We start from the raw sequence: 11,893 nt of genomic DNA, 5'->3' as shown, positions 1-11,893 counted from the left end.
CAGAGAAAATAGTTCGACTAACTTGGTTAAAAACAACCTCATATAATGGCGTACTTGCAGGCTTACATGACCCAATGTTGTTCTTCCAGATGGCGAGGCATCTGGTATAGCCTATTGTATTGAGGGGTCAGCAAACGTTCGGACACACCTATTGGCTCAAGCACAATATTAAAAAGAGTATAGTGCTAGTAATTCTTCTTAGAGGTTTCTAACATCCACAAGGTCTGAGCTTACATTTAGGCATCATTACGCCGGTAGTGCCCTAAGGGAGGTATCAGATAGAAACGCCACAGCATACATCAAGCTTCTCCTCCAGAGCATCCAATGGTTCGCATGATCATTTACATACGACAACAAAGGATGGCAGAAAGTACAGCAAGAGATGTAAAAAGAAGCGTAAAGAAGATGAAAAACGATGGAATTACCATATTGCATGTCATAGCACGCATTAGAGGGCATAACGTATATTTGAGAAAAATCCACAGAAAAGAGGCTTTTATGCAAACGTACACAAAACGCACGCAAGAGACAAACAAGCTAACAAATTAGCGAGAGAAATGTCGAGAAATAATACTCATCTGACAAGCAGAGGAAGATATGAAAGAGATAGAAATCAAAGTCAGAAAATATTATTTTATCCTGCAGTGTAGTTGCTTACGTAGCATTATATTTCACGCCATCTATATCCGCCCAGGTCGAATTAGTTACCCGCTGTATCATGTTGGATTTCGCGGCTCGTTAGCATTGGTCCGGAGTATTATAAAAGCCACACATTGCATTAGAAGTGCATGGCGTCGAATATATTGTTAACTGTGCAGCGATACGCACAACGCAAGCATCTACGGCATGATGAAGTAATATTTTCTGGTTTTGATCTCTACCTTGCATGTCTTCCTCTGCTTGTCAAGTGAGTATTATTTCTCGTGGATTTTTTCTTTTAGTTTATTTATCTAATTGTCTTCAGTATGTTTACGATCTTTTTCATGGCCTTTTCCTCAAACATACATGGTCTCCTTCAATGCACGCGATTATATCTTATATTGTAATTTCATCCATTTTTCTTCTTCTTTACGCTTCTTTTTGCATCTCTTGCTGTACCTTTTGTCATTCTTTGTTGTCGAATGTATATGATCATGCGAACCATTGGATGCTTTGGATGGGAAGTTCGTATGTTTGCTTAGGCTTTGTTATTACATTATGCTTAATCTCTGCTGTTCTGTTAGTACATTATACCTGCGAATACGAACGTGTCATGTCTTTTTAAGATAAATTTGTACACTTATGTATGACTCCCATTTATTGGATTTGTGCATATTTAAACGTACATTTATATAACATCATATTAAATAAATAAGACTACATTTCTGTCATCCTACACATCATTCCTTTCCAGGTCGGTACCATCTCGAGGGCGAAGGTTGCTGATGCATTCCATCTTCGCATGTTGGACACTGAATCCAAGAAATTTAATTGTTTGTACTGTGTGCTTGGCTGCATACGAAGGCGTACAGCACAAGCGTTCCTCTCGTCTTGCGCGCAATCCGGAATGTCCAGGACTGGCTTTCGCTTAGCCTGCTCTGCTTTGCGTAAGTGGGCGTGCTAAAGAAACATTTTAAAGAATTTCTTCTTACATATGATTAGTTTCAGACCTTATGTAGTTTTCTTATCGAAGTCAGCGCTTGAGGATGGCCGACCGGAGGTACCTCTGGATGGCGAGCAAGGCGAACATTATTCTCGCTCTCTTCAACATTTCTTGCCAAATCATCTATCATTTTACGGAACTCCTCCAACCTGCTTTTCGCCTCCTCCAAACCCATTTGCGTGCACTACGTTGGGTTTCTCATCACTTTGAAGAGAGACTCGCGAGCTGACGCATATTCTAAACAATTCTATCTATCTATTCCTAAACAATAACAACAATGTATCATTCGTTGTTGAACAGTAAGCGACGAAAATTATGTATAATAACTATTTTCATTCTTTGGAAAATATCTCTGTGGGGGTCTTCTATATCCATCGAGCTTCTTCCAACCTCCTTCTCGTTCTCCACATGGTCTTCCACTACTACCTCTATAACCTCTTCATCTCCATCGCTGCTATACGGTCCATCTTCAGCCTTTCTACTTACTACTGAGGGTAATGCATATTGCCGCGAGCGATATCCTGGAGAAGTAGGAAAATTGGGCCAAGAAACTAGACAAAGATTAGGCTACTAGATTTACCTGCTGCTGCGTACAACAGAGCTGCATGGACATGCACACAGCTAACCCCACTTTTCTCATCCATAGAACAACTGCAAGCGAAATCGTAGGGGCATGCTCCACACTGGTCTCTGGCAGTGATTGTTGAACTGGAAATAATCACCCAAAATCTAAACTTTGAAGTATTGAATTTTATTCTCAACACCTTACCTTCTCGTCGCATGAACAGTACTGTTTCTCCACGCAGTGCACATTGCCATTGCCGTTCACTTCCCAGGTTCCAGGACTAGCTACAGCGACAAGTTGCTGCTGTTCACAGTATCTGCTGATAGCCAACGTGTGCGCCTTATGATGCTGATGGAGCCTGTACCTTCCTTCCTCCAGCCCTCTCTCCTTCTAAATGATATAAAGTGGGTTTGAGAGAACGGAAACGCGTTGCTTAAGATTCCAACTATGATATTTCTCTCTTCTTCCAAATTGGCCAGTTAATGCGATCAGCAGCCGGAGAAGTCTGTTTGCCTTTCCCTCTAGCATTTCGTGTGTGAACGTTTTGTGGAAACGTTCACAAAGCATAGAGGTGTTAACACAGGACCCTAACTGCCCGAAAGCTGCCCACTGGTCCACTTTATCGCTCTTATGGATAATCAATAACCATTTGATCGGAGAATACAAACTAATCACGTGCCATGTATTTTCCATTTATGAGGCCAGTACAGTTTCTTCATTCTCACGAAGACACTTCAACATCGACGTGTATTTCGCCACGAACTTGTTTCTGTTACGGGCGAGGCAGATTTCTCTTATCTTCTTCAGGAAAGGCTCGAAAGGGGCAATAATTTGCTGCAAATCTTGCTTAGAACAACTTGAAGTTGATGATGTAAAACACACAGATTTTTGAAACACCTTGTTGAAACCGTTCCAGAACGTGTTCGTGCCATCCGTCATGAAATAGTCCGTGCGGAAGGAAGGCAGGAGCTTTTTCACGTGCTCAAACACTATGCTGACCGCTACCTCGGTCATTCTGTAAAATTGTAGAGGTTGCGAAACTGCGAACACTTGATCTGCTGAGAATAGATCACCTATAAGAGGGAAGGTATGCCGCTAGAAGAGCCCTATCCCATTCATCCGCAACAATTACAGTGGCCAATCTTAGCGAGTAGGACGTTAGATTGAACGTATCGTCCACACATAACGCCCTCTGTCCGTACTTCTGTAGCCACTCCCTTTGCGTTCGACTAAGTGTATCTTGTAAGACGCATACGCAGAGCAAGGATTTGTCTCTTGGTTTTATTTACCCAGCAGGAGTCCATCTCCCCTGGCGTCTAGTGCTGACCTGTAAAACTGGATGCCATCAGATTGCGGGTTGGCATCAACTCGCATCTGAATTGACTCCGTGTCCATATTGTGGAGTCTTCTTGGCTCTATTCGACACTTGGAGGCGATATTTCTAAATATCACTTCTTTAGATATTTTCTAAACACTACGATTGTATAGTTTACCTTATATCTGGTGTTGTAATGAAATACAAACGAGTACGCAGGCGTTCTCTTACTTCCATCCTTACTTTTTTGTACACTTGTGGGACGGTGACCAAAAAATGAAGTACACATCACATAATCGACTTTGTGAAAATCTGGCAGTGGTAATGCAATAGAGCTGAAGGCTTCCTCCAGAATCCTGAATCTAACCATTTTGTGGTCGGAAGAGGAGAAAGGAGGAAGAGGCTGAACATGAGAGACTGAGGGTGTAGAAGAGAGCATAAGATCGAGAACTGAATCACCCAGGGTAGGCTTTAAGACATATTGAACTAGACCAATATTTACAAAAAACTTGAGGAATTTTTCGGAAGTACTATTGAATGGAATAGATTGTTGCCAGTCAATTTGCAAGTTGAAATAAGCGAGAATTACAGTAGAGCTCTGAGTCGAGCAAAAAATCAAACAGGAGCTCAAGAATATGTTCATCGTTAGGTATGGAAGGTACTAGGAGGCCGATAAATTACAATAAAGCGAAGATAGTTGATTTTATCAGGAATCAGAATACCAACACACAGGAAATCAGCTCTTATTTGATTGTTGTTATGGACAATATTGGCGAGAAAGGCACTTTTGATAATACAGCAAACACCACCACCTTTACGCACAGGTCTGTCAGAGCGTAGGATATGATAAGGCAGATACAATGCATGGAACATACATATGCAAGGTTAGTAGGATCAGAAAGGGTCATCAACAAAAATGTGAACGACGGTTATTACACGTAAAAATCATCATGAAAGCTATAGACTGTGACTCACTCTGACGGTCTCTCTGCAAACGGGACACACGATAGATGACGTTTAATACTCGTCAGTGTGTTTTGTTGTCCTGTGTCTGCTCAGCCAACTCACACTGTTGAACGTGGCATCGCAGTAGTCAAAGTTGTGTATTGGTCATTTGTGTAGTGTTCGCAGTTTCGCAACCTCTACAATTTCCCGATGCAGCAATTCTTCGGTTCTTTTTCTGTGCATTAAATTCCGCAATTAGGTCTTGCGAAAATCCATTAATATCGACAGGATGCCTTTCCATTCTACTTTTAGCTGCGCCGCAAACTGGGCATCCATTCATAGCAACACTAGGATCACAAAAATACCAATTGAACATAAAAAAGCACGAAGTATAAAAAAAAACTAACTTGCGATTGACATCCATTATGTACTTCGGAAATATGTTCGGAGAGCAAAGAAAATTCTTCGACTAGGTTAGGAACAACCTCTGATAATAACTTGCCTGCAGGCTTACATGACCCAATGCTGTTATTCCAGATGGCAAGGTATAAAGAGGCCTTCTTTTAACACCACTAGGCATAAGGTATACTCTGTTGTATTGAGGGGTCAACAAACACTTGCGTGGACACTATTGGCTCATGCGTTTTCTTAGGAAGAGTGTAGTGCTAGTAGGTCTTCTTTTCTGGTTTTTGGAGGTTTCTGACATCAACAAGGCTTGAGCTTACACACAAGGTTCATTAGGCCGGCAATGCCTTCAGGAGGGAGGGGGGACCGTCAAGAGGTACCCGTATGATGTGCCGCCACGTATCCAGGGGACTAATAAGCTTCGTCAATTGCACCGCGCGTCTCCTGAAACCGTCATAATCGCTACAGTAGCTTGGTTGATCATCTTGTGCTACGTCTCGCTGACATCCTGCCCCCACCACCCTCCTTGTCCATTTCGCCGCGTCTGCTGCTCTTACGAAGAGTTTTCTTTGCTGCGCTTTTAGAATCGAAGAAAAATAAACGTGTCTGGTATTAGATGTTGTTTGAAACTATATATAAATTATACATGTAAATTAATATAAATGAAAAAGGTTTGTATATATGCCATTTATGCGAGTGAAAATGAAATTATCCTGTTTTGACTTGTTAGGTGGAAACCACTAATCCATCTCTGAGAATGCAAAAGATGCTTCAAAGAATGTCCCACTGATCGGCGTAATCCTTTTTCTACTTTTTTCGCTTTCTAGGAAATTCTTTTTGGGCTATTTAGCTGGGTAAAACTGGCATCCACCGACTAATGAGGCGTGAATAATGCCTCGCACACATACACTGTACCCAAAGGTATATCTCGAAGATACAATGTTTCTGATTGCCAGTAATACACCTAATCTGTCATATTGATTTAAGGCAGAGAATAGATAGAAATGAAGCGATAAAATGCTGTTGAAAGAGGTTTGAAGAACCATACAAAGTTTTATTGTATGAACTACTAGCAAGGACTGAAATATTTAACATACGCTCTATATAAGCATTATAGCTATGTCAAATTTTGAAAAGGTAAAATGTAAAAATGAGTTTAAAGAATGTATACAAATAATAAGCACATAACGTTTCTGTACGTATAGCTGCTGCACTTGAAAGTTGAACACGAATTTGTTGAATGGCATCTTGACAAACATATACTTATGCACTGTGAGTTTATATAAAAGAGTTAGGGCGTGAAATGCGTGGAATTATGAAATGTGTGAAAATATATGCATGCTATTTTTTTCCCTGCAGCATCTTTTTAAGATTATCTTTATTCATGTGAAGTTGTAGAAGGATCTACTTCTTCCCATTCATTTCCTACAATATGCGCTAAATTTACTATATCCGTACATCAGAATTTGCTGCGTCAATTCGTTTTTCACTCCCCTTCGTTCAAAATCCGCAGTATCCACCGCATCATCGCGACGCGAACGACGCGCGCGGCGTTGATTAGAGAGCAATAGGAAATTGGGGTGTAGGTGATCTGAGGCGGTCGTGTTGGATGTGTAGTTGGTGGAGTGACAGCTGTAATTACGCGGAGGCGAGCGGTGCTGAGGGGAGGACAGGAGCGGTCAGCCGGTTTTCACGGGTACCTCTTGTCCCGCACCCCCTTCAGAGGGGTATCATGTAGAAACGTCACAGTACACAGCAGGCTTCCCTTCACAGCATCCAATGGTTCGCATGATCATATACATGCGACACCCTTTGCTGACATGAGGTTTCAGTAGTCACTGTCAACAAATTTCACACGTTTACTTCCTATGAAAAGCGCTAGGCCTGAATATGAAGAAAATTTGATTTCCCTTTCTGTATCCAAAATTGGTTGAATAGAAGCAGAAAACTACTCTTCCAAAGAAAAAAAAATCGTGAAAGCAAGTCCAAAGACAATAAAACAAAGTCGGCTGCAAATATGTACAAGTTGAAACTTCAGGTAAAGTCTGAAAACGATACCTAGGTTTTGTCATGGACCCCACTGGCTTTCTTTCACACTTTTTTCCTTATCTCGTACCAGTGTTGGAGCTGTATCATCCAGGATGTTTTGCAGAAAAAATACTTTTCCCAATTAGGAAGAGATACTGGAAAAGAGTCTTTACTTTCATTTGAGAAACCTCCACTACTTTTTTCTATGCGACTTGTGTTCCTTTAGCTTCGATGTTCTTGTTATATATTAACGTGATATAAGTGCCGATTATCATGTAGTACGCATTCCTTAACTAGGAGCAGAGTAAGCAACACAATTACATGCTGGGAAGTAAAGACAGAATGAAAAAAGAAGAGTAACGGTAAGAGGAAATGGTGAAAAACAAACAAAATTAAGGAAACAAAGGGAAATGAAACTACACATTAAATAAGGAAAGCAATGCAAGAGCAAATGGAAAAAACGAGAAAACTGGAGAGGGGAAGAGTAGAAGAGTTTAGCTTTGCAGTTACCTGAAGAGATCGTCGTTAGCTGTACAAGGATAAAAAATCCTAAGCTCCAATTCCATCCCTTACTCAGTTTGAAATTCGGAGATCATACATCATTTCTTTCTTGGATTTGGGTTTATTGTGATATTCCTCTCGATTGTTTTAAGGTAAGAGAACGTGAAACACCGTAAGGAACTCATATTCTCCCTTTCTCTAATCTTATTCCTCTGAAACAACAGAGGAATTAGTGACTCGGCGCACCATTTTGAATTTCGCGGCGCGTTAGCCTTGGTCCAAGGATCAGAGCTTCCCGCAGCCGGGAGGAAAGTTTGGATACGAGTAACTAGTGAATAGGAATGTTACTCACACTTTTATGGCGAGACGAGGGTAGAAACTATCGCATGGATCCATTGAGGTCAGGTCGAATAGTCGCGAGTGCCTAGTAACACCATAGGCCCTCATGTTTGCGAAGGGCCGCAGACAGTGCAGGGCTGGCAGCGACCCAGTGCGGCGCGACGCGACCGCCCGTGCGGCCGTTGGATTTAGATGGTGCCGTGACTTTTATACACATGTGGATGTAACAACTGTCAGTGGTGGCACTTAGTGGCGCACTTATTTCTCGAAGTGAATAGTCAAGTCAATCGAGACCCTAAGGCCTAAGCATTAGTCTTAGAGGATCTATGGCATGTAAACTTGAGTTACTAAAAGAAAAAAAGTAAGAGCTTCGGGAAATAAGGGCGCCACTGAGTGCCACCTCCCCTCGCCCCCTCCCCAACAACAACAGCAACAACATTTTCCCCCTCCTTATCTTCTATCGCACACTTTGTCATAGTCTTGTTCTATATGTTCTATATGGCTACCATACTATATGTATACCATACCATATTACCATATTTTACACTAGGTCTTTGAGTATAATATACCACAGTCAAAAGATTACAATGGGGGACAACCTAATCTACTCAGGTTAGTTTGTTTCGGACTTTTTTAAAGAGTTTTCTGGGACTTCAATTTCTTTGCCTAGCGCAACCACTCCTCAGTACATCATTTTTGTTGCTAGTTAACCATCATTTTGTTAATTGATTCTAGTACGGAGGACTAGTGGTCTGTCTTTGATGCGTGGACTGGGAACCGACTCAACAGTTCTTTTCGAGTGAGTTCCTCGCACTTTGATGGGTTCTTTTCTACACTACATTTACGGGCAGTCATCTTGGCTCTCTGACAAAGTGCCAGCATCCGATACTTCGTTGTGACACTCAGAACCTTTCACTCTCTATCTTCAACGAATGCACACTTGATGAATATGTTGTGTGTAGTTGTATCAGTGTACTGTAAAGACAGTATAAATGATGAAGTAATTTATGCATCTAAATGAGTGAAGAGGTGAGTGAATGTGAGAAGAATTGAAAACCATATAATTTGATCCCAACTACTTCCTATTTGGTCTTCTTGGATAACACTGAGATTTACATAATTGTTTATGACAACGGTCCTAAGGAAAGTTACCTTCTGATCTTATCTGGAATTAGATATATGCTTATGCGCATCACGTATTTCTCAGAGGCAGACCACTAACTTTCACATGTAGCCTTTGCTGAACGTAAAAATAAGTATGGTATAGTCGCGTCAAAAAGAAAGTTGCAGTTACGTAAGCGGCTGCGCTCGAAGCCTCCCCTGAGCTAGCGCTTGAAATCGAAGTGAGACCATCGCGAACTGCAGCGATGAGTGATGCTAGCAAGGGTGTATCCTATCGGTTACGCCCCTCTGCACCGCTGCGAGCGCAGCCGCTTACACAACTGCACTGAGTTTAATGTCGTTTTGATCTGGCTATACAATTGTAGGAAAAGTCAATAAAACACAATCGGAGCGCAAGTTTTGTTTCGACGGCACGACATCAGTGATGGAATGACTTTTAGAGGCGTGTATTATTAACAACCTAGAAATGTGTGCATCATCCTTCAGTTCTCTAGTCAATTATTTCATATTGTCCAGGCTTTTTCTGGTTTGTTGAATGCTTACAAAACAGAGGCATTTTGTATAAAAGGAGGAACAGGATCAAGCAAAAACCATATCTTAATAGCTTTAGCCTACATGTCATGGATCTTCAAAGACCAGTGTTTAGTTTTTAGGGCCGTGACCTTAGTGGTTTTAGCCCGCCCCTTAGAAACTTTTGCCTATTCCTGACGCACTGTGCCTCAGTGCGCCAACTGTCATTTGCAACTTCTCCAGCTGCGGCTAACCTTTGCAGCCCATATTATTAGCAGAAAGGGAAATCATTAGCATAGAGTCTATTAAAAAAGGTCATTTCAGTAATACTACCCTTTTCAAGTTTGAGTGGGACGAAACAATTATTGAGAAACTAAGGTGGAGCGCCGATTATTTGTGCACAACAGAAGCACTAATGAGAGGAAACGAAACATAATTTAAGCCGTATCATTCCGTGAAGCAAATCACATAAAGAGGTTTTAACACATGTGAATACAAAAGGTTTGATGAAATATATGCAACTCTCTATGTTGTTCGCATCAAATCAGTAGACATAACTTCGCAAACGTCATAGTTAAAGCAGCTGAAAGGAATAAGGGAAGATCAACAAGTTGCACTATCAACAAGTTGCAATCTCTATGCCAAGATACAAGGAAAGTCGAACTTTTGCACTTAAGGAAAGATCATTGTCAACGCTCGATTGAGTGAGAATTGATACCTTGTTCTTTTATATCGTTTGTTTTATGAAATGATATCACTAGAACTTTTTTCTTTAGTGTTTCTGTTGTGTGTAGGTGGCCAGCCTTCTTGCTTCTGTATAAATATGTATCCATCCCATTCAATTTCAGAGAAGATAGAGATAGCTTTCTGTTCACCACCTGTGATGCGCCAGATAGCCACACGATAAATCGGCTGTGATTTCTCCAGTGAGAGAAGTTCGTGGCTCCAATCTTTCAAACCCATAAGTTAATAGATGATTCATTTTTTTTTACTGTGCCAATAAAATGGAACGCAACGAATTCATCAAGCATACTTTGTTGAAGGTTGGGATCGAGTAAAGTTTCCATCTCGAAATGTGGTCCGGTCAAAAAGACCTGAAGCTTGGTGCAGTTGTGTACGCATCTTCAATCAGGGTGGAATCAACACTACTTCTGCACTTGGAGTGAAGTTAGCAATAGTCCCAACTGGATCGTGGCCGCTGGTTCGAGCGCGTCGTTTTGAGCGTATCAGCTTTTGAGGATCCACCGGGATTCAGGTGGTTTTGATCTGACTGTGCTTAGTGTCTGGAACCTTGCCAGAAAGCCAAAAAGACCGAGCACGGATAGTCAGTAGTTATTTACGAACCTAGGATACCAAAGGAGAATCCTTGTACTGTTTTCCAGTTCAGTAATGACGGGCATATTTTCGCTTACTGTGATTCGAAAAGGTAACGAAATACTAGAGTGTCTTTGGAAAAGGCTAGAAAAGTTGTTCTCTTCAGAACCCGTGCTTTCCAAATAGCAACTGGAAAGGATGTGATCAGTGTTGACTTGAAAAGAACTAAGTGTATTCTCTTCTCACCACGTGACACTCATATGATAACTTTTGAACCGTACACTATTTACGGTCAGAAGGTTTGCAACTTTTTTTTGGCTTTGTGGTCTGTGAATTTCATTTAAAACTCGTGATTTAAGACGTGTCCTACCCAAAAGCCTGATCCGAACATGAGAGTTTATAATCTTTTGGAGGGCAAACATGTGACTACAACAGTTGCCGCCAGAGAGGTGTGTTGATGTCCCTTTTATGTTCCCACCGCTAAATAGGCGCTTTTATTTTTGGACATGTTGAAATCCTGATGGAGCTACTTTCCCCTAGCTGAATCTAATTGCTGCTAAGAACTCCTCGGAGCGGTATGTAGTAGAGATCGTCCAAACGTTCTACTAGTTCCTAGAGCGGATAACCACGCGCATTAGTGGGTAAGAAGTCTGTATCGACCTGCGGTGACGCATTCGGTAAGCTTTTTTTTTATGGATATGTGCGATTTAATGATCTTGAATAATCGATCTACTTTTGATGAGAACAAGGTTAGATGCTCTCTTTTATTAGGAAGTGGGCTGTATCCGAAACTCTCGGCTAATGAGATCGTGTGTGAACCCTATGCCAACTGGAACAAGGTTGGCGAGATTGAGTGGAACTTCTTACAACAAAGCATGCGATCTGCTCTAATGCTAACTTACTGAAAGTCCTAAGGAAGAAGTTTCAAACATCTACATGACCTATTTGCCTTCTACAAAATTAAAATGTATACTGTATGTGAAAACCGATGTAATAAAAAGCGAGATTGGAGAACATGAACAACCTGTTTTCTTCCTGTAAAGTAGCGTTGAAGAATCATTCCAATACCTTGGAACATTTGTCTCCCACTACATCACTCTTTTCCTCATAGCACTTCACTGTATCAAAGATATCACGAGTAAGAAAAATTTGTGAGAAGGTAAGTTCAAGTGGCGCACAGAGAGCATTTGATCCTATTTTTTTTCCG

General features: G+C 41.3%; 3 protein-coding genes across 7 annotated transcripts in view; 1 reads left to right on the top strand and 2 right to left on the bottom strand.

Annotated features, from left to right (window-relative positions):
* Positions 1-1,379: 1,379 nt before the first annotated feature.
* Positions 1,380-2,461, bottom strand: RB195_022902 (uncharacterized protein; the record flags this gene model as incomplete). 4 transcript variants are annotated; one of them, XM_064210150.1, is made up of 6 exons in its annotated part: positions 1,380-1,451; positions 1,510-1,599; positions 1,704-1,826; positions 2,033-2,163; positions 2,223-2,350; positions 2,412-2,461. In XM_064210150.1, the coding sequence occupies 6 exons, from the start codon at positions 2,459-2,461 to the stop codon at positions 1,380-1,382; spliced, it is 594 nt and encodes a 197-aa protein (XP_064066031.1). The 4 variants fall into 4 exon arrangements, with proteins under 4 accessions (XP_064066031.1, XP_064066034.1, XP_064066032.1 ...); XM_064210152.1 differs by lacking the exons at positions 1,380-1,451; positions 1,510-1,599; positions 1,704-1,826 and adding an exon at positions 1,844-1,879 and having other exon boundaries at positions 1,970-2,163; XM_064210151.1 differs by lacking the exons at positions 1,380-1,451; positions 1,510-1,599; positions 1,704-1,826 and adding an exon at positions 1,844-1,879.
* Positions 2,462-2,549: 88 nt separating this feature from the next.
* The window catches only part of RB195_022899 (uncharacterized protein), a gene marked incomplete at both ends in the record, with an annotated part of 57,191 nt that continues 47,847 nt past the window's right edge, over positions 2,550-11,893 (top strand). Inside the window, 6 exons of one of the 2 annotated variants that reach the window (XM_064210146.1) lie at positions 2,550-2,611; positions 8,291-8,352; positions 8,476-8,539; positions 10,721-10,798; positions 10,853-10,985; positions 11,046-11,135. In XM_064210146.1, the coding sequence (XP_064066027.1) occupies positions 2,550-2,611; positions 8,291-8,352; positions 8,476-8,539; positions 10,721-10,798; positions 10,853-10,985; positions 11,046-11,135 (489 nt within the window). Of the gene's footprint in view, positions 2,612-8,290; positions 8,353-8,475; positions 8,540-10,720; positions 10,799-10,852; positions 10,986-11,045; positions 11,136-11,893 lie in introns of those variants that run through there. The other variant, XM_064210147.1, reaches the window with a different exon arrangement.
* Positions 2,901-3,759, bottom strand: RB195_022901 (uncharacterized protein; the record flags this gene model as incomplete). Its single annotated transcript, XM_064210149.1, has 5 exons — positions 2,901-3,041; positions 3,105-3,222; positions 3,281-3,436; positions 3,535-3,648; positions 3,701-3,759. 5 exons carry the CDS (start codon positions 3,757-3,759, stop codon positions 2,901-2,903), a joined length of 588 nt encoding a protein of 195 aa, XP_064066030.1.

Source organism: Necator americanus, chromosome X (genome assembly GCF_031761385.1).
Source record: "Necator americanus strain Aroian chromosome X, whole genome shotgun sequence".
NCBI classification, from domain to species: Eukaryota; Metazoa; Nematoda; class Chromadorea; order Rhabditida; family Ancylostomatidae; genus Necator; species Necator americanus.
Note: the sequence above shows the minus strand (reverse complement) of the source record. Positions and strands in the feature narration are given on the sequence as shown.